Below are 22,922 nucleotides of genomic sequence, written 5' to 3'. Positions count from 1 at the left end.
TCTATCTCTATGGCGTTCACCTGGTTATTATCAAACTAATAAAATTATCAAATTAATACCATACCTAGTAAGTATAATCCAATGCCAACTTGGTTTCATCATATTTGTTAATTTACTTTCCATAAATCCGAAAAACCTAAACTGAAATCCTCACCGTGTTTAAGGAGAGAAAAAAAGCTTTTAAAGACATACACGCATTGCGCATATGGCATGGCATTGCCATTATTTTTTTAAGAGTGAATATTAGTCTTGGTCTTTGATAAATTTTTCGAAGGATTACAAGGCTTTTAATAAATAAAAAAAAAAACTCATTTTGGTTTTTGATATTTAATTTTGTGAGATTGATTAGTCTTTCTGTTAATGATCTCTCTAGAAGGGTTAAGCACGATTTTGGTTCCTAATGTAAAGGTCGAAATTTTTTTTTGCCCTCGGCCTTTTTTGCCTACAAAATGATTCCAAAGGTTTAACTTAGTTTTAAAATCGTCTTTTTTACCAAATTTTTTATTTTTATTACCAAATTACCGTTAACTAAAAAATATATAAAATAAAAAAAGAAAAAAACGAGAAAAGGAGGAAGGGAAGGTCACGCTGGGGGAGGGGTGTTTCCAGGGAAGAAGAGGGGAAGGGGAAAGGAAAGGTGGGGAATCTCCTCGTCACCACTGTTGCTCCTCGCCACCGCTGCTGCTCTTCACTGCCAAATCTCGCAATTTTCTTTCTTCTTCAGCACACACTCAAATTAACGACAAGAGAGGAGAGAGCAGAGGGAGAGAGAAAGAGAAGAGAGGAACGAAGGCGCTGAGGGAGACCGTGTCCAGCTCGCCACACCCCTGCCCTCGTCGAGATTCCCAGTGCCGTCGACCACCACAGCGCCCTCCTCGTCGCGATTTGTAGCTCGCCACCACTGCATTGCTGTTCTCATCGCAATTCGCGGCGTCGCCACCACTGTCGCAACCCTTTCCACGCGATCAGCCACCACCACTGCAGCTCTCCTCCCCCCGCGATTCGCAGTTCACCGCCGCAGCCCCTCCTCCCCACCACCGCCGCAGCACTTTCTCTCGCGATTCACAGATCACATGCTCTCCCTCGAGGTCCTTGCAGTGGTGTTTCAATTTTTTATTCCTTTTTTCTTTAATTTTTCAGATTTAAAGGACGGTGTTTTTCTTCTGTTTATTCCATTGTTGTTGTTGTTGATGCTTCTGGTTGCTTCTGTTTATTCTTTTTTATTCTGTTATTGTTGTTGATGCTTTTGGTTGCTTCTGCTTCTATTTTTACTTCTGCTTCTGGTCCTGCTTTTGTTGTTGCTCTGATTTCATTATCCATTGTTATCGTTGTTGTTGTTCTTCTGGTTGTTGTAGTTTGATTGTTGTTGATTCTGCTTCTACCTGCTTCTGTTTCTGCTTTTACTTGTATCTTTGTGCCTCTGCTTCTGGTTGATTTTGGAGAAGAAGGGGGAAGAGTATTTTCGTCCGAAGGACGATTTTAAAACTAAGTTAAACTTTCGGGACCATTTTGTAGGCAAAAAAATGCCAAGGACGAAAAAGATTTTCGGCCTCTACGTTAGGGACCAAAATCGTACTTAACCCTCTCTAGAATATGCTTTTGTGATACGTTAATCACTAATATATCCTCTATTTACACAATAAATTGAGCCAATGTATTTAAAAAATACATGGTTCTAAATACAGACAGGATTTGTCGGTCGGACTGGTTTAATTACAAACTGTAGGCTATAATGGTTCGGTTCATCACTTGAAATTGCCAATCAAAAAACCAGATGTAAACTGCTGAACTGGCTGAGAACCAGCCGGTCAGACTGAACCGCCCGATTTGAACAAAATGACGCCGTTTTGCTTAAGGAAAAGAAAAAGAAATCAGAAAAGCGTGTGCGCCCCTCAGCAGTCACCCTTTCTCCAATCTCTTTCGTAGTTCCTTCGAGTAGGGGTGTGCATGGGTCGGGTGAAACCGAGTTTGATGTGACCCAGATCCGACCTAAAATATATATCGGGCCTATTTATTAGACCCGAACCCAACCCTAAACCTGATGAAACCTATATACTTTCGGGCCACGATTATATCGGGTAAAAATCAGGTGAAAACCGGGTCGTTAACATTACATTACCTTGATACATTCTTATAAGCTAGCATGTGAAAATATCCAAATTTCCAATACTCCAACCATTATTTGACATGGTAAAATTCACTTAGAAAAATATAACAAGAACCAACTCTTCTCTAAAAATTAAAGCATAACCATAATCAATACTAATATTGTCTAACAACACCAAATATTTAAGTCAATACAAATAACACAATATTATGCATTAATTAGTCTAAAATCTTATGCATTTTAAACATAAAACATTAACTTATAGTCTTATAATAACTAATAATACAAAATATTAAGGTTTACAATACTTAAATTCCACATAAGAATAGCCTTCATCCATCACTAATATCACAAAATATTAATTGTATATGATGACAAGGCCACCAAACCGATTTCGGGTGACCCAAGCCATAGCCCAGACCCGACCCGAAATAATGACCGGATCTATTTTTGAGATCTTTACCCGGCTCTAGACCCGGTGAAATCACACCAGATTAGACCCTAAAATGTTCGGAACCGGGCCGGGCCATGCACACCCCTACCTTCGAGTTCAGAAGCAGAAGAAGCCCTCAACCTCAACCACCGCTGCAAGGAGGAGTCGTGTTTGCCGCCGTCCGTCGCAGTTAGGGGCTTGTCTCCTTGAGTCTTCGTGCGTCGCAGTGAGAGGCGTTCTCCAAGTCTTTGTCTGTTCGCAATCACCAGTCGCAGGCGCCCAGCTTCTTCCTCGAGCTCGGCGGCCATCGTCTGTCGCCGTCCGTCCTCCTCTGCCATCGAAGGTCAGTGCGTCAGAGTGATTCGTACACGGTGAATTTTTTTAATATTTAATTTGTGGTATTTTTGTGTGAACAATTGATATAGGGTTGTTCTTTGCCATCTTGGGAACGCTGTTGTTCATACGAGGGTTCTACTACACAAGGATTGCATATTATGCTTACAAGGGTTACAAGGGATTCTCTTTCTCTAACATACCTCGAGTTTAGTTTACTAATATATATGTATGTCATATTGTTAAACCATATATACTGGCATACTGCTACTTGCTACTACTGTTAGGATTTTGTTCTATCTAGCGAACCATTCTGCTCTGAAATCGTTAATTAGGACATGGATAAATAGTGATAGGTGCTGTGGATGTGGATAGGTAATTGGTGAATGTGATTGAGGAAGAACTAGAATTGTTAGTGTCAAAATTGAGAAAAGAATTAAAAGGGGAAAGATTGAGAGGGAGATCGAGATTAAGAGATAGAGATTGAAATAAATTTTATTATTTTGTTTAATGTAAAGTGGGAGATAGAAATTCTAATTTAATTTACACAAATAATAAAATTGGAATTAATTAATTGAAATAAAGGTATTTTAAGTATAAAATGTCATTAAAGTTTCAATTTCCGTTTTTAAAAATTTCAGTCTCTTATGTCTCTATTTTTTGAAAATATTAAAATATTAAAATTTTGGAGATAAAAACAAATTTTAGTACCTATCTCAGAGGCAACAAATATAATACTAAATTTCATTCTCCTTTTCTATTCCATATCTCAAAACAAATGCTACGTACTTTCATTTCATTCAGTATAATTCATTACAATACCTAATACTATTAATCCTGCCTTATTAACTTAAGACCAAATTATACTCATTACGTTTTTCTCATAAAATACTATAATTACATTGTTTATTTATAATTTATTTATTATTTTATTATAAATTAATTTTTTGGTTGAATTTCGATTCAATCAGTTGGATCAATAAATTAAAAGTTTAAGTGGTTTTTTTTTTGTGACAAAAGTTTAAGTGGTTTGATAATTAGTCCAGTTTTTAAAACTTAAAAAAAAATAACAAAAAATTAAATTTTAGCTAATTTTTAACAAATAAATTAATAATTTAATATATTATATAAGTTTATTTTATTAATATAAAAATAAAATATTGACCGAAAAACTAAGTACAAAAATAAAAATCAAAAACTGAAAAGGATATTTTTTTTTTATTAAGAATCGTTATCTTTTAAAATAATCGTCTCGAGTCGTTAGAATTTTTTTTAATTATTTGCTATATCAACACAACTTTTTCATACAGGATGCGTGGTTGATAATAATTTTGTTCTCGTAATTTTGATGTACATTATCTAACAAGCAATAGAATTCGTGGCAAAAATAACATTTAGTTTTATTTTTCAGATTAATAGTGGGCAAATTAAATTAGCAAAAATATTATATATACGTATATTTTTTTACTTTTAGTATTAAAAGTGTCGACAAAAAATTTAAAAAATAAAAAATTTATCTTTTATATCATAAAAAATTATACGAAAGAAATAAAACAAAAGGTGCTGCAAATATATTATTATTAAATTAAAAATTTAATTTTAATACATTAATCATGTAAAATATTTTATATAATCCCTAAATATAAAACAATTTTATACTAATATCAAAACTAAATTCTTAAATTAAAGACGTTGTTTGTATACCAAGAAGAGATACTGGACATTCGATCGGACTAGTGCAAAATAATTGTCGTACCTTTTTTATTCATGGATCTGTGGATCAGCTATTGCATGTTATCATTATTATTCACTTTGCTAGTTTCTACATTATTAATATTTCACCATTGTTGGACTTAGCATATTATATGATGCCTCCAGGCACTAGACTCTAGCCAAAATAAATCAGAATGTATTTGGTGGTTCTGGTCCGGTCACTATCTTATTATAATGTAGAGTATAGGAAGGCCGCTTGGGCATCCCAAATGGCATAGCCCTTGCCCGCCCCCCTTGATATTTTCAAAACAGATGTTACGTACATTAAAGAAAACTTGAAAGCACTTCATCTATCTATAAGAAACATAAAATAAGCTACTGTATGAAACGGTTTTCGAGTTAGTGATGTTTGCATATTAATTAATTAATTAACTAATTAATAAGGAAATCTTAAATTGTCGTGCAATGAGAAACTGCCTTGCGAAGCCGGCAGTATTATTGCAGCTTGCTTACACGTGGCACGTGGCAGTCAGTTATAAATATATCTAACTAGTAAACTAACCGAACCCACTCATTGCTTCTGAGGGAGCGAAAATGCGTGAGATTCTTCATATTCAGGGAGGTCAATGCGGGAACCAAATAGGATCAAAGTTTTGGGAAGTGGTGTGTGATGAGCATGGGATAGACCCTGTAGGCCACTATGTTGGAACCTCTCAACTTCAGCTTGAAAGACTTGACGTTTATTACAATGAGGCCACCAACGGCCGGTATGTGCCACGTGCCGTCCTCATGGACCTTGAGCCCGGCACCATGGACGCCATCCGGACGGGTCCTTATGGCCAGATATTCCGCCCGGACAACTTTGTCTTCGGCCAGTCTGGCGCCGGAAATAACTTCGCCAAGGGCCATTACACCGAGGGCGCGGAGCTCATTGACTCTGTCCTTGATGTTGTGAGAAAAGAGGTTGAGAATTGCGATTGCTTGCAGGGTAGGCTACTGGATCTCTCTATCTGTATGCTTATTATGTTTACTACTCTGAAGTCTTAATTGTCCTTTTTGAATAATTATAGGGTTTCAAGTGTGTCATTCGTTGGGAGGGGGGACAGGTTCTGGAATGGGTACTCTGCTGATTTCGAAGATTAGAGAGGAATACCCGGATCGAATGATGCTTACTTTCTCGGTGTTTCCATCTCCGAAGGTGTCGGACACGGTTGTTGAGCCTTATAATGCCACACTCTCTGTTCACCAGCTGGTGGAGAATGCTGATGAGTGCATGGTCCTTGACAACGAAGCACTATACGACATATGCTTTAGGACTCTCAAGCTCACTACTCCATCTTGTAAGTATGCACATATTCTTTTCCTTTTAGGTAAAATATGATTTTATTCTTGAAAATTTTCAATTTTCTCTAGTGTTTTAAATATGTTTCAATACAAAGCTGACATCAACAACAAAGTGTAATTGAAACATTTGAAACGTTAGGAACAAAATTTGAAACCAATTAAGTATTTAGGTTATGAAACTTTTCGAAAACTTTAGAGAGAAAATAGTTTTATTTCTTTTTCCTTACATGTTTTGATTCATTTGCACCTGCAAACAACACCAGTTGGAGATCTGAACCATTTGATATCGGCAACAATGAGTGGAGTTACTTGCTGCTTAAGATTCCCAGGTCAGCTCAACTCAGACCTCAGGAAGCTAGCTGTCAACTTGATCCCGTTTCCACGCCTTCATTTCTTTATGGTGGGCTTTGCTCCACTCACATCTCGAGGGTCACAGAACTACCGCGCACTTTCTGTCCCAGAACTCACACAACAGATGTGGGATGCCAAGAACATGATGTGTGCAGCTGATCCACGGCATGGCCGTTACTTAACAGCATCAGCAGTATTTAGAGGGAAAATGAGCACAAAGGAAGTGGATGAACAGATACTGAATGTGCAGAACAGGAACTCCTCATATTTTGTGGAGTGGATCCCCAACAATGTCAAGTCGAGCGTCTGTGATATCGCGCCCAAAGGCCTTCCCATGGCTTCCACTTTTGTTGGCAATTCAACTTCCATACAAGAGATGTTCAGGAGAGTGAGCGAGCAGTTTGCTGCCATGTTCAGAAGAAAGGCCTTCTTGCACTGGTACACTGGAGAAGGAATGGATGAGATGGAGTTCACCGAAGCGGAGAGCAACATGAACGATCTTGTTGCAGAGTATCAGCAGTACCAAGATGCCTCCCCTGAAGAAGACCAAGATGATGAAAGCTGAAAATGTACCACCAAACACCATTAATCAATAATTTTAAGCTCTTTGGGTTCTTCAATTATTTGCTCCAGTAGTGCGATTCCACTTGTTGCTGTTTATCTTCCTAATCATAACAGTTTTTACTTCCTAATCAATGGCAGCCTCGCTTTGGTTTATTCTCTTCGTTTTATTTCACAAGTTCATTGGTCAAAATCTTGAAATACTATCCGATACACAATGGTTAAGGTTTAGAAATTGAGTACGTATATCAGAATAAACAATATGCTAATATTTATCTTCTATCATTTTATCTTCTATAAAAAGTAAATGAAATGTGTTAACAAAATAATGGATGTCTGACCATGTACAATATTCACAGTCCAGAATATAAATGAATTGCACTTTGAAGTCAAGCTAAATGGTAGATAGGTTTTCTAGGTTCAAATTATATTTCTCCCTCAGAACTTGCATACTAGTGTCTAGATGAGAAGAGGTTGAGCTGATCATATCCAGCAAGCACCCCAGCTCCTGCGACACCAAGAAGCATATTTGCAGTAACACCTCAGAATAGAGCTAAGAAACCCTTTTGACGAACAATCTCACGAAATGCATGCCTTGCGTTATAATACTTGCTTGGTTTCCAGATGTTAGCATCATTCTTCGACGCAGTGTGTCGAACAGGTATGCACAAACCCCTGCTGATGTTGTAATGCTCCAACCTAAGAAGAAACTAGCAAAGAAATTTCCCTGTCGAGAAATAAATGAAAAAGGCTCAGATTAGAAAGAAGGATCATCAAAGACCTGAACTAGTGCTAAGTGACTAGTCATCTGAAATACTGTTATCTGACTTGCTAAATGTCCTAAAGATGAATACTCAAACTCAAGGGTTTGATCATCATGGAAACCTGCATAATCAAGGGTTACTTCAACATTGTGCCCACATATTATTGTGAAACTGAAATAGACTAAACAGACTACTTGTCAAGATACCATAAGAATTTTCAGTTAAAGCATCAAGTCTCAACTACAACTTTTTCCCATTCATTGTGAAACATTGAGCTCTCCTTCAAAAATATAAGTAGTTCTTACCTCGGAAGGCCCAACTGAAATGATAGGCTTCACGGTGTCATAGATCCCGAAGTACATCCCTTGGTACATGGTGATTCCCACTATTGACACCCCAAATCCCCTGTACAAGCCAACAACTCCATCACTTAACAAGGTTTTACGGTACACATCAACTAGCCCTTTAAACTGGCGTTGACTAGTAGCACGACACTCCAATGCATCAGTGCCCAATCGTGTTCGTGCACAATCTAAATGATAAAGAAGCAGTGAAGTAGTTGCTCCAGCGGCACTTCCTGAAGCAACATTTCCAGCAAACCACTTAATGTCCCGTCTCTCTCTTTGGATTGCCCAAAAATGCTTTTGAAGTAACCTTTGAATGCAAAATTGAAAGCCTATAGACCAATCAACTGTTTGCTCAAACATTATTTCAAACAAACACGGAAAACCATTATTTGAAAGTTGACACACAATCACATTAATTGATGGGAATATATAGCAGTAAAAACAAACAGTCTTCCATATGCATTGGCCGTTATTTTATTTTAGTGCAATACCTTGCTGATGCTATTAGACATGCATTGACAATAAAAGCACATAGAAGGCTTCCAGTGTTAATTGTAAACAAACTGGACACATATATTTCAGAAAAATGAGATTGGCTATTACAACGCATATTTGCATCAACCCATCAAAATGCAATAGAATAACATATTTCCTCTTGGAGCAATGATAGAGTTGTCTCCGTGTGATCTTAAGGTCACAAGTTAAAGCCATCGAAACAGCTACTAATGTAATTATCAAGTTAAACTGCGTACACTACACCCTTTGGATGCGGCCCTTACCCGGACCCTGTGTTAATGCGGGATGCTTGTGCAGACCGAACTCAATACAGGACGGATATAAATGCAGCACATGCCAGATCCATGCTATGTTTTCTAGTTCCACTTCCTTATTTTATCTATATTACTAAGAGATAAATGGAAAAGCAATAAAAACTGTGGAAGATTACAATGAGCCATGACCTATTTACTTCACAAACTTGAGAAGGGTCTAGAGTTGTCTAATACCAATCAAGATGTCAATGAAGTGAATAACTCACCTGTGTAGGGAAGTATCGGATGACATTGGCCTGGTTACCTCTCCAAAAGGCAATGACACCCTCTTCTGCGAACACCCTCTTAAATCAATCACACACACCCATGTATGGTTTCTTGAGTTGCCCACTTTTAATCATTTCAGCTTGGTTTTGCAATAGGAGTTTCACTCTCTTGATTGGTGCCGCGGCACTCTTCAATATGATTGCTGCTACCCCTCCCATTACAAAATCCTTTGAGAATCTTTCATATTGTGATGATTTCACCATTTTTTCCCTCTTCTGTCTGATCTGAAAGGTGTAAAGAAAATAAAAACAGAATAATAAGAAAGATAAAATCTCAAAGCATTAAACTATTACATACATTCCTAGAGCGAAAACAGAAGATGAATTTCACAAGAGAAGAATGAGCAAGTAGAGTGGAAAGCAAAATGGTTGAAAAATTTAGGATTACCAATAACATGGAAGTTGCATTCATCAAGCACACCAAAGTGGAATGAAGCCTTTAATCTCTTGCACTCAAGATTGTCAAACTTGCGAGTCTAAATAAACTCGTGAAGCTGACCTAGACTCGACTCATAGACTTGTAAGAGTTTACCTATATATATATATATACACACACTCAAATATATGCATTCAAAATTAACAATTTCAACCTTAAAACACATAATAAATTAAAATAGTTCTACAATTATAACAAGTACTTTGGAACACACACAATAACACTGTAATTTACTAAATTTGCAACTGCAATAGCTTTCAATGGCATAAATCAACATCATTCTCCAACAAAACTAAAATAAATTCAACCCTTTTCCCTTTACAAATTACAATTATGAAAAATGAATTAACAATGATCAGAATTCAGATATTCAGAGTTCAGACTATCACAGAACAACTAAAAAATTGAAGTCAGTAACAACTAACAACTAAAAAATGCAGCAAGTCAGTAACAAACTCAAGTAACAACAATGAAAATTTTCTTAAAAAACATACCTGAATGGAGCAGAGAAGCGGCGCAGTCGTGCAGGTAGAGAAGCAGCGTAGTCGTGCAGGCAGAGAAGCAGCGCGGTCGTGCAGGGACGTCCGGACGTGTGCGGCTGTGCACAAACGAACGACGGCAGAGCGGCGGACGGCAGATTACACGACGAACGGTGGCAGAGACTCGACGTGCATCAAAGCAGAACAGAGAGAGAGTCTGCGAGAGTACGGAGAAGCAGAGCAGAAAGTAGAGAGCGACGTGCTGCTGTGCGCGAAGCCGAGCAGAGGAAGGAGACGTAGGCGACCGGCGGCGAATGGCGGACGGCAGAGGTCAGAACATTGAGAGAGTGAGAGTGAGAGAAGAGTGAGTGACCGAGCCAATTAGGAATGTGTGAGTGACTCAAGTATGCTTGGCAACGTCCGATACAAAGCGATCAATTAGAACAACGGGTGGCAAATTGGGTAATTTGTAAAGGAAAAGTTCAATTGTAGAATCAAAATGTTCGAAATTGTTAGATAATTAAATCAACAATATTCAAAAGAGTAGTACAACTATACCATACTAGAACTATCATAAAATTAGAAGTTACAAGAATTATAAGTGATGAAACTAGAAGCTAGAAGAATCACAAGTCAAACTTTATCTCCTAGTCAAAATTGAAGGCTATAAATCAAGTTGAAAGAATCATGAACAAGTTGTACTCATCACCTCCATATTAGAAGAATGATGAATCATGAATTGAAAGCTTCAAGATTAATGACTAAGAAGTTGAAATAAAATTGAACAAGGAATTTGACTAGTAAAATTTCTACTTGTTTCTTGAATCATTACAACTAGTGCTTAGATGTTATAAAAATTACTATTTTATTATGAAGGTTTGCCTATATAAAGGCTTCATATGTATGTTGTTAATTATCTCTCCATGAATCAAAATACTTAGTGTTTGTTTCAAAAAAATTCTCTCCTTATTATTATGAGTGTTAGTGAGTTTGAGAGATGAAAAATATGATAGCGTCGTTTATATGAGTCGTAGGGCCAATTAAATGTGGGTATTTTACTTACAAAAATTTAGAAAAGAAGAAGAGGAAGAATAAATTACAGTTTGGGCGGAACAAAAGAAGGTGCGGTTGTTGTGTGACAAACGGAGATGGACAAGTTGAAAATCGAATATCCTTAGCCTTTCTCTCTCTTTTTCTATTTCTGTCTCAGAAAATAACAATTATCGTGCATTCCTCCGGGCTCCACATAGCATCAGCTGAAATAAGGTGTCAACAAAATGAGTTATACACGTAGTATTATTTTACTTATAAGTGTAGATAAAGATTAAGAAAATAACAGTGGATGTAAGATTATGTCAGTTTGTGTTGGATTAATTATTTAATAAAGTATATTAATTTAAAAGCACGAACACATGATTAAGTAAGATAATATTTTTGTCTATTTTTATTGATAATGGGTATGAACATGCGGTTTTTTTTTTCAGGTGGACTGTTGTAAGAATTTATGACTTTGAACAAAAAATTATTTTGGATTAGGATAATAATAATAATAATAATAATAATAATAATAATAATAATAATAATAATAATAATAATAATAATAATAAATTTCACTCCTCTTCTTTAAGAAATGTTAAAATAATATTTCTTTTTCCTTTATTTGTAAAATGTATATTCTCCTCTTTCATAGCTTTTAAAAAATTTCTCTTTAATCCATTTTAAATTTTTTGTATTAACTAATGTTAACTTTGTCTATTTTTCAAAAAAAATAATTTTTTTTTATAAAAATACTCTTTAACAAAAATTTATTTTTTTATCATTAAATTTTACTTACTAAAATATCGTTTAATAAATTATTTTTTATTAATTAAATAATATTTTTATTAAAATATTTTAAAAAATTAATAATTGAATTATTTTTTTCTAAGATATCTTTCAATAATTTTTTAGTTATTAAATAGTGATTTTACTAAAATTTTTGTTAAAAATTATTTTTATATTTTATTATTAATTTTTTTAATATCAATATATATTATTTTAATATTAGATAAAAAAATATTACCACTGTTAATATGTATAACCATTAATATATATTAATATCGAAAAATAATTTTACTAAGATTTTTTTTTATTTATAATTATGGAATTAGATATCTAAGTGTAAAATATTTAAAATTTAGGATCTAAAATTTAAAATGATATAATAAAAATTTAATCATTAAAATTTACATTAGATGAATTGGCTAACCCTAAACCTACCACTAATTATAAGACCCCAAAAACCCTTGTCTTAAGAATTGGCTTAGCAACATTAGATAAATTTCTAGTTCTCTTGGTGCAATTATGGTACCAGAATATAAATTATTGTATAATTTAATAAATTGCATTCGCACCATCAAAAAAATTTAACTCTATTAAAATTTGTAATTATAATAGTTGTGTATTATATTTATTATTAAAATTTTTTTAAAATATAATATTTAATTTATTATTGATATAAAAAATATATAATAAAAATAAAAAGTATATTAAATTTTATTTGTTATGTGTACTTTATTACAGTAATTTTATTATTATTTATTACCAACATAAAGTACTTTAATATTAAACATGAAAAATTAAATATTTTATTTACCATTTGTACAGTAACATAACATATTCATTATTTTTTATTATTAATATAAAAAATATATCATATACTATTTATCTTTTGTACAGTATCATATTATTTTTATTATTATTTATTGTTAACATAAAAATATCTAATGTTAATCATAAAAAATAAAATATTTTATTTATGATATGTACACAGTATTAAAATAAATTTAATTATTATTTAATATTATAATAAAAAATATAATGTTTTTAAATATATAGTTTATTATCAACCTAAGTCTAATATATACCTCCCAATTTTTTAATTCTATTTTTCAAAAATTACATCTTTAATAAAAATAAATTGTTCTCCTAAAGTAAATTAAAGTATGAAAAAAAAAAGATAAAAGTATGAAATTTTTTATTATGTATTTTCTAAAGTAAAAAATATGACAAAAAAAAGATAATTAACTAACTAAATTTATTTACATAACTATTTAAAAAAGATAATTTTAAATATCTATTATTCAATTTCTTATTTTAATCATTATTCTATATCATAAACACTAAATTTCAAATCTTAAATTATAAATCCTACTAACCTAAAATGATAAATCCTAAAACTTAATCCCTATTAAATCACAATTTAATAATTAAAAATTATTGAAAGATATCTTAAAAAAATAATTTAATTATTACTTTTTTAAATATTTTGATAAAAATATAATTTAATTAATTAAAAAAATTTATTGAATAGTATTTTAATAAACAAAATTTAATAACAAAAAATAAATTTTTTGCTAAAGAGTATTTTTATAAAAGTAATTTATTTTTTCTTGAAAAATTAATAAAGTTAATATTAGTTAATACAAAAAATTTAAGATAGATTAAAGAAGGAACTTTTTAAAAACTATAAAAAAATATATTTTACAAATAGAAAGAAAAAAAATATTATTTTAGTATCTTTTAAAAAAAAGTGAATTATTATTATTATTATTATTATTATTATTATTATTATTATTATTATTATTATCCCAACCCAAAATAATTTTTTGCTCAAAGTCATAGATTCTCACAATAGCCCACTTGAAAAAAAACGGCATGCCCGTACCCATTTTCAACAAAAACAGATAAAATATTATCTTTCTTAATTATGTGTTTATACTTTTAAATTAATATATTTTATTAAATAATTAATCCAACACAAACTGACACAATTTTACACGTACAGCTATTTTTTCAGTGTTTATCTATACTTGCAGGTAAAGTAATACCACGTGTATAACTTACCTTATTGACATCTCATTTCAGCCGATGCTGAAAAAAATTTACTTCAGCACCGTAGCACTACCTTTATATTTTATCTATGTTCATTATATATTCTGGCATCCTGCCAAGTTTTCTTGGGTTTCGCTGCCATATCCAGTTGCTGCAGAGAAAGCCTTGTACAACTTAATTTTAATTGTCCTTTTCTTCTACAAGCAATAGCACAATATTACATACATTTCAATAATATTTGGTAACTAATGGGGGTTATATTAGTATGATTTTTGTTTTTTATTTCTCAATGTATCTCTCAATTTGGTGGCTCATTTTTTTTATATAGAAAAGAACGTGGGGTTTGCTGTTAAAATAGAGGTGTGTAAAGTAATTGTTGATCTAAGTTTGATTTTGGATATTATAAATGATGATAAATATTTTTTAGGTTAAAGCTCAAATGTATTTAATATGTGTGCTAAGTGTTACGGGTCCATTACTCAACTCTCAACCCAACATGCTGTTTTAGTATTTTTTTTTCAATACTTCAAACCAATGCATAAGCCCAAAGCACTTATCAAGCACCTTTCAGCAAAATAGATGGCTATGCATTTGCTAAGAAAAAAAAGGTATCTGTTTATACTATGAAAAAAGCAAGACAACTGGAAGAAAAATGAATAAATAATACTACAAGGACAGCCCCACTACTCCAAGAATATCAGTAAAAAAAATTCAGAATGTAGGAGAACGAAACACAAACTTGCACAAGAGAAGAAACAACAGAGCAGCTCCACAGATAGCAGAGAAAAAAAAGAAATGCATGCCAAGGAAGAAAGCAAGACTAAAGAAAACAGAGATAGTGAAAGAGATTCCTCAACCAGGCAAGATAGTGGAGCAAAATGAAAAAGGATTGCATGTCCTCAGAGATAGCTCCAATGGTTAGCTGGGACAAGAAAATAGAAGAGGTAAAATTGAAGAGCAAGCTGGAAAATATAAAAAGCCCCACTTCAACATTTGGAAGTAAGAAAAAGAGAGCAAAAATTCAGAGCATCATCTATTCACACTTGAGCTGAATTCTTTTTCTTCTACTAGTGCTTAATTTATGATTTTCTTTATTATGGCTGTCTTGTGTCATCTTTTGTATTGAGAAAAGGCTTATGAATGTGAGTGAAAAAAAGCCATGAGAGAAAAGGAAGAGGGGTGTTGTCGGGTGTGAAGAGAGAAGAGGAGAGAAGTTATTATTCACCTTCTTCTTCATTTGGCCATAACTTGAGCTACGGAACTCTGATTGACGAGCCATTTGCGATCACGCAAAGTTCTCATCGATCTCTTCGTTTCTATCTAAGAAAAGTGGTAAGATGTTCAAAATCCATGCTCTAGTTTCTATCCCTAACAGATTCACAATTTTAGGTTTTATTTTTGAGTAGATTTTGTGATTTTGTTTGTTTAGGGGTGATCTAACATTGGAATATTGTTGGATTTTGCCTCTCTGATACCGATGAGTAAGGTAAGGTTTCACTAAATCTTTGTGGTTAGTTATTTTGTGAACCTTAAGTTTGATGTTGGTATGTTTTATGATGTTAGATTAAGTTTTGGTGTTTGTTGGAGTTGGTTTGAGTCTTTAGATCGAGCTTGGTGGCTTCGTTTTGGTGTTTAGAGCATTTTAGGAATCGACCAAGGTATTATTTTAGTTTTCTTTATGTAATATGTAATGTTTATGAACACTTAGACTAGTAGACCATTGGATAGGATTGAATTGATTATATGGCTGTTTGGATTGTGTTTGTGGTATATGTATGTGGTGGAGACATAACGTTTGTGTTGAGATATGAGGATGATAAATGTGATATGATGATTGTGATATTATGATTGTGATGTGATGATGTTGTGCAATAATGAATAATGGTGGACATGGTATAAAAGTGTATGATTTAAGTTTAGTTGATGATTGTTGAAAATGGTGGATTTAAAGAAGAATTGTTGAGGATTTAAAATTGTTATGAATTTCTTGAGTGGTGATTGAATGGTTTAGATGGATATAGGAATTGAGATATGATTGGATAATGTTTAATAGGGATAATTGGGTTGTTTTCGTTATGTTGGATTTGGTTTTGATTGTGAAGTTTTGAGGTTTAGAGAACCTTGTTGATTTTGTAAAACTTGATTTTTGGTAGACTTTGGCGGATCATAACTTGAGCCTTAATTTTTGAAATTGATTGGAATTTATCTTAAATTAAAGATGATTTCAAGAGTTTTAAAATGATATAAATTTGGGAAAAATAAATTTTTGTAGAGAAAGTTATGAACGTTTAAAGTTTGGTGTTTAAAACTGATTTCTGCAACTTTGCAAAATTTTCTAAGTCTGGGAATGCTGCGTACACGAACACCCCATACGCGAGAGTGCCATTCTGTTTGGTACCTATGCGTACGCATACATGTGTATGCGTACGCAAAATAGGCCAAATTGTATGTATGCGTACGCATACATAATGCATGCATACACATCGACCCGTTTCTCTGAAAAATGATTTTTCTTCGTTTTCAAGGGTTCTCTAACTTTCTAAACTTCCTTCAAATGCTGTTTGAGAGTACTATCAAGGAATTAGGTTCTAATATTACTAAAGATGAGTTAGTGATTTATTTTAGTGAATTTCTATATGATTTTAGAAGACAGAAACTTAGGTTTCTGGAGTATTAAAGATGGATTAGTTGAGTGAGATGGCAGAGTACTGTAATGATGATTAAGGTAATGAGTTGTGAAAATTATAGACTGATGATGATTTGAGAAATTGAAAACCGGTGATGGTTATGATGACTTGAGAACTTGGAAAGAAATGATGAAATTATTAGATTATATGATAGTGTGCAGGGCACTATATCCCTGGGATTGAATTATGATTAATAATCTTTTTTGCTGCAAGAGTGTGCCAGACACTATATCCTTGGGTTACGCATGCGAGTGTACCTGGCACTATATCCCTAGCATGGCAGAAAAGCTACATCCAAAAGGATGTGTCGGGTTGGCATTTATAGACCGGCAAGTGATATCACGAGCCAATAGGAAAGGCATTCATCATATGCATCTTCTACCTGTTTGGTTGCTTTGCTTAATTTCTGTTATGCCTAAATGAATCACAAGTTTACTTGCTAATTGTTCTATTTGCTGTACATGTACTTTACTTGTGCTTTACTTGTCTGCATTACTTATGATTGTCTAGTGCTGAGGAGGTTAGGTAGGCGGTGGCGATGGGATCGCACGGAGATTAGGTTGGTAAAGGCTGTGGGATACAATGGTGTGACTAGTTTTAGTTAGAAATCTCCTAAGTTTAGATAACCCTGTTTATGGCTTATTGTTTATGTTATTTATTTTGTTAAACTTGAATATCTATATCGATGTGAAGTTCTAGGATTGCCTTTGGCATCCAGAAACTTTACATCTTATATATTGGGCACTGTTACCATAGTGAGAACCTTCGGTTCTTATACCATATGTTGTTGTTATTTTTCAGATGTAGGTTGTAACCTACCTTAGTGAGTTGCAAGATGGTGATAGAGCGGAGTATGGTTTCATCTTTGTTTTATTATGCTTCATTCTGATATAGTCACTCTCTCACCCTTTGTATTTATATAACCTTGTTGCCTTCGAGACTTTATTTCTGAAAATTTTGAGAGATAAGTTATTGCTGTTTTAAACTTTAAAACTTTGTTGTATTCAGTTTGACTAGCCGGCCTAAACTCCGCAGGCTGCGACTAGTCCTCTTTTGTATATCATACTTATATAGGTCTTATTTACTTTAATTATTACCTTGTGTATCCTGGAGTTATCTACAAGGTTTTATATATATTATGTCTTATTCGTTCGTGCTACGCATTTTGTTATCGTGTGTGAACGCTTCGCTTTTTTGTAATTCTACTTTATGCGACTTTGAGCTTTTATTCCTTCATCGGGCTTCTAGTATTAATATTTCTTTCTAGATATATATAATATTATATGAGTCTTAGAACTGTCGTGACACTTTGTTATCCTTCGCTTTACGGCGCAAGGTAAGACTTAGGATAACGGGGTGTTACAGTTGGCCGTAAGCCAGCACCTGAAATTGTTAGGCATATCCCAATACCTAAAATTGCTGCTCATATGCCGGCACCTAAACATACTGTTCATATGTCGGTACTTGAAATTGCTGCTCGTATGCCGAAACCTAAATAATATTAGCACCATCAAACTAACATTAATAGTATTTAATTAATATTAATAATAATAATAATATTTTAATCTATAATAATAATAATAACATATCAATAATGATAATAACCTTTAATGATACCTGAAACCCTTGCTCAAAGACTAGTATCTGATACTGGTACTCATATTCCAGCACCTAAAACTATTGCTCATGAGGGGGATTTGGCTGTTGAGGTCCAGGTGGTGATGGGATTGTTCTTATGGTTCATTCATGTCGGCCTCTGCACCTGCAACTCTATCTGACAATCGTAGGTGATTTTTGTGTTGCTGTGTATACCATTCGTAGTACACTGGGAGAGAATAAAAATCGACAATCTCATCCCCTAACTACAGTGTATTATAGCGGCCAGAATTTCACATGTTAGCCCATTAACTGTTTCTGTTGCTCCAGTCATGGTTCTGTGGGTTGGTCAACCGCTTGCAATGAGGATCACTAATCTGGAATGCTGGCTCTGGTCAATGTTGTTGAAGCCAAATTTTTGTCTAACTTAGTCTGTTGTATGTCACTTTATACACTCAAATGACACTAACGGCGAGTTTGTGAAGCACATAAACAAATTTACGGCTAGGTCGTCAAGACAAACTACCATATACAGTCGTCATATAAACTAGACATCAGTAAACATAAGGACGATTAGTAAAATTATTAGACTAAATAAGCTGCTTAACATAAACTTTTAAAACCTACTTCGTTGACTTCCATTTCATCTAGTTGTTGCCTAAAGTGTGCCGTAGACTTTTGCGTATATCTCGTTAGCCGATGCCAATGACTCCACCTAAACAAGATTATAATGGTTATAATCAACATAACAACAACAACAACAACAACAACAACAACAACAATAACCAATACCGGCGCGCAAGTAGAACACCAACATCGGTGAGTTCATTGCGAGAAATAGGAGTTAAGAACAACATACGCTCCCACGCCCAAACAAAAAGAAAAACGAGGGGGTTATCCATCTCATTACAGTTGTATGGCGATGCATGACACAACGACCTGTACAAGTGTGCCAGACTAGCTGCCCCCAACTGTATAGTGAAATGCAGTGAAAAATATCGAAGTAGAGGCAAAAACTTTGAGTTCAATGAATTTGTCGATTTGTTTGGAAATAAAACTGTTCTGAGCACGAAGAAAATGTGAGCCCGAACATACCGCTCGATAGACTCCTATGTGTCACACGGTTCGATGTCTTTATATCGTCGAACGTATGCTAGATTTACCTTACCCAATACGTGATCGTCCGTATCGGGCAGCTGATCAAAGCAAGTTAAGCAGTTCTCCACCAAGAACTGGTGACTGTTGTCCGTTCTACCAGTGACGGGCTCTCCATTAATCGGGAGACCAAGTATATGTGTCACATCTTCTATTATCACAATCACTTCGCCCATTGGAAGGTGAAACGTGTGCGTTTCAGACCTCCATCATTCTACCAAAGCACTCAGCAGTTGAGAATGTTCTCTCATTTCACCTACTCGTGAAACGTGATAAAACCCAGTTAATATTAATGCCACTACAGCTATCTCATTAAAAATTTCTAGCAGATTCTAAGCCAACAAATTTCTGATCGCCTATGAAAAAAATAATTATTAACATTAATTCATAACTATAATTAGTGTTAATAATAATATTAATAACTAATCCAACAATAACCGTCACAATAATAATAATAATAATAATAATAATAATAATAATAATAATAATAATAATATTAACAGTAGTACCATTTTTAGTTAATAATAATAATAATAATAATAATAATGTAAAATCACGAACTATTTTTTTTCTCAAATTTTACTCCTCACTCACTCAAACTACTCCCTCTCTTTCTTGGTCTTCTTCTTCTTCCCTCCCTTGTAACCAAAATACACAAACCCTCAGCAAAGTGAAACAAGCTCACATTTCTTCCAGGCAAGATGCATTTTGCATTATAAAGACCCCTTTTAAATTTCTTCACCAACACATGTCAGACATGCAATCCAGCTTCATGCCAATCACAACTTGCGATTTACTCTGCCCACCTACCAAACAAAGGTCGCGTTTGGGCACTTTTAATGTAGTCAAACACCAAGTCTTGTCTGCATGTAGGGGACAGGAGACACGTTTTCACATCTAGTTGCACTTTCTTTCCAAATGCAGGTTGCAATTTGAAGCAACCTTTTTCTTTTTTTTCTTCCATGTAAAACATGGCTTGCATTTTGCAGGTCACTGAACGTACAGATCCACAAATGTGGATAACATACCGTGCACTAATACAGTTGAATTATACTATTTTTTTACTCCATTTGTAAATTAATTTCGACAATTTAGTAGATTAATAATTAATTTTTGTGAATCTAAATTTTATTTAAAAATTTATTGTTGATCAGTAAATTATTATATATAAGGTGAATTTAAACTTAAGTTATTTACTTAAATGAATGAGTAAACTAACTACAATAAACTCAAATTAGTTTTTGTAATATAAATATGCGAGTAATTTAACCCCTAAAATTTGAAATTAGATTTAATTTGATCCTTAAACTTTTAATGGACTCAAATTGGACTCCAAAATTTATAATTGTGACTCACATTAACTCTTGAGAAAATCTTCTTTAACAACGTGTTAATTTAGTACATTAATTCATTGTAATTTACATTTCTCACCCAAATTCCATGTTATTAAGACTTATTAGAGCTCTAAAAGTTTGATTGTTGCTTCCAGAGCCGCAATAATTTTTAAATTGAACTTGTTATTATCGTCTTTTTGAGAATGTTGGGGAGCCAATGAAACTTCTAGGAAGTCTAGTAGATCTTAGTCACATAGGAGGTATAGTAGATTTTAGTCATATAGAATCTAAGCGAAGAGTCCAAATCTGGAGGAAGATCTGGGAGCTACTATGGAGGAAGAGGTGCATAACCATATTGGAGAGGAAGCTGGCAATCATGTTGGGTAAGAGAGGAAAGTCTTAGGCTCCTACATCAACTAAAATTCAGGAAACTGTGGCAGCAGCATTCTGAAGCCAACAATCCATACTAACAACTTTGAGTTGAAACATCAACTTATCACACTTGTTCAGAATAATTGTTCATATGGAGGGGGTGCCCAAGAGGACCTAAACCAACATCTCACTATATTCTTAAGGATATGCGACACTATAAAATTCAATGGTGTACACCCGGACACCTACAAGCTACTCTTGTTCCCTTTTTCACTCAAAAATAAGGCAGCAAAGTGGTTGGAGACATTCCCCAAGGAGAGCTTAACCACTTGAGAGGAGGTCGTGAATAAATTTCTAGCAAGATTTTACCCTCCACAGAGAGTCAATAGGTTGAGAACTGAGGTGCAAACCTTCAAGCAGCAAGATGGTGAAACACTTTATGAGGCCTGGGAGAGGTTCAAGGACTTGACAAGGAAGTGCCCTTCGGATATGTTCAACGAATGGGTTCAACTACACATCTTCTACGAAGGGCTATAATATGAAGCAAAGAAAGCTGTGGACCACTCTTCAGGGGGTTCACTTAACAAGAAGAAAATTATTGAAGAGGCCATAGATGTCATTGAGACTATAACCGAAAATGAATACTTCTATGCTTTATAAAGAGCTCAAAAGAGAGGAGTGTTGGAACTCAACTCTATGGACGGCTTGTTAGCACAAAACAAGGCAGTTGCAGCACAGCTAGCAGCCTTAACAAGGAAGGTGGAGGCAAGCCAAGTTTCAGTTGTCCAAGCTCAAGCACCACCACAAGAAGAAGATGCACTAGAAGCTGAATGTGAATGGGAGCAGACAAACTATGTGAACAATCCCTCTAGACCACCATATGATCCAAACTCTACGACATACAATCCAGGTTGGAAGAACCACCCAAATTTTAGGTGGAGAAACCAACAAGACCACAAACCATACCAGTCCAATCATCACAACAACCACAACTCTAACCACAATTAAGCAACAACAGACCTTATCATAACTCACAAAACACATCATATCACTCTACACAGCAAATACACAACAACCACCACCAAGATACATCAACTCCCACCATGCAACCATGTGAAACCAACAGCAGTTTCTCAAAATTGGAGGCAGCCATAGCATAATTGTCAACGCAACTGACCAGAACTATCTCCACTATTTTGGAAAGACAACTACAAGCTGACAGAAAAATAGATGCTAACCAGGAAGAGGTCAAATCCAACATAAAGAATCAAGGGGCAGCAATTTCAAAGTTGGAGGCACAACTAGGGAGCTTGTCTAAGCAAATACCCATGTCTACACATACCTTTCCTAGTGACACCATGGCTAACCCAAGGGAAGAATGCAAAGCCATAACACTAAGAAGTGGGAAGGTTGTAGAAGAAACACCCCCAAGCCAAAGCCACCAAGAAGAAGAAGCTGCAAGGGAACCTGAAACCAAGAAGGAAGAAGAGACCCATGCATAATCCCCACCAAAGCAAGTCCTGAAGCCTTATGTGCCGAAGGCACCCTACCCACAAAGACTGAGGAAGGATGGCAAAGACAACCAATTCTCTAGATTCCTAGAAATCTTCAAGAAGCTCTAGATCAACATACCCTTTGCTGAGGCACTAGAGCAAATGCCGCTCTATGCCAAATTTTTAAAGGAGCTCATGACAAGGAAGAGGAATTGGGGAGAGAAAGAGACTGTAGTGCTCACTGAGGAGTGTAGTGCCATAATACAAAAGAAGCTTCTCCAAAAACTGAAAGATCCTAGGAGCTTCCAAATCCCATGTATCATTGGAGATATGAATATTGAGAAGGCATTATGTGATCTCGGAGCAAGCATAAACCTCATGTCTTTGGCCATGATGAAAAGAATGAGAATAGAGGAAGCCAAGCCAACAAGGATGGCACTTCAATTGG

The 22,922-nt window shown here is 34.5% G+C and overlaps 1 protein-coding gene and 1 pseudogene across 1 annotated transcript; one reads left to right on the top strand and one right to left on the bottom strand.

The window, feature by feature from the left end:
• Window positions 1-5,180: 5,180 nt before the first annotated feature.
• On the top strand, window positions 5,181-6,998 carry LOC112703394 (tubulin beta-4 chain). Its single transcript, XM_025754816.2, has 3 exons — window positions 5,181-5,574; window positions 5,657-5,926; window positions 6,194-6,998. Exons 1-3 carry the CDS (start codon window positions 5,181-5,183, stop codon window positions 6,844-6,846), a joined length of 1,317 nt encoding a protein of 438 aa, XP_025610601.1. The 3' UTR covers window positions 6,847-6,998.
• A 231-nt stretch (window positions 6,999-7,229) lies between these two features.
• LOC112704134 (ADP,ATP carrier protein ER-ANT1-like) lies at window positions 7,230-9,253 on the bottom strand (annotated as a pseudogene).
• Between the last annotated feature and the right edge of the window lie 13,669 nt (window positions 9,254-22,922).

Source organism: Arachis hypogaea, chromosome 7 (genome assembly GCF_003086295.3).
Source record: "Arachis hypogaea cultivar Tifrunner chromosome 7, arahy.Tifrunner.gnm2.J5K5, whole genome shotgun sequence".
NCBI lineage: Eukaryota > Viridiplantae > Streptophyta > Magnoliopsida > Fabales > Fabaceae > Arachis > Arachis hypogaea.
The sequence above is the reverse complement of the archived record's forward strand: the minus strand, read 5'-3'. Positions and strand labels throughout refer to the sequence as shown.

Coding starts and splice junctions, on each gene's coding strand:
- LOC112703394 (XM_025754816.2), top strand. CDS start 5,181: ATGCGTGAGATTCTTCATATTCAGGGAGGTCAATGCGGGAACCAAATA. Junction 5,575..5,656: donor GAATTGCGATTGCTTGCAGG/GTAGGCTACTGG, acceptor GAATAATTATAG/GGTTTCAAGTGTGTCATTCG. Junction 5,927..6,193: donor CAAGCTCACTACTCCATCTT/GTAAGTATGCAC, acceptor AAACAACACCAG/TTGGAGATCTGAACCATTTG.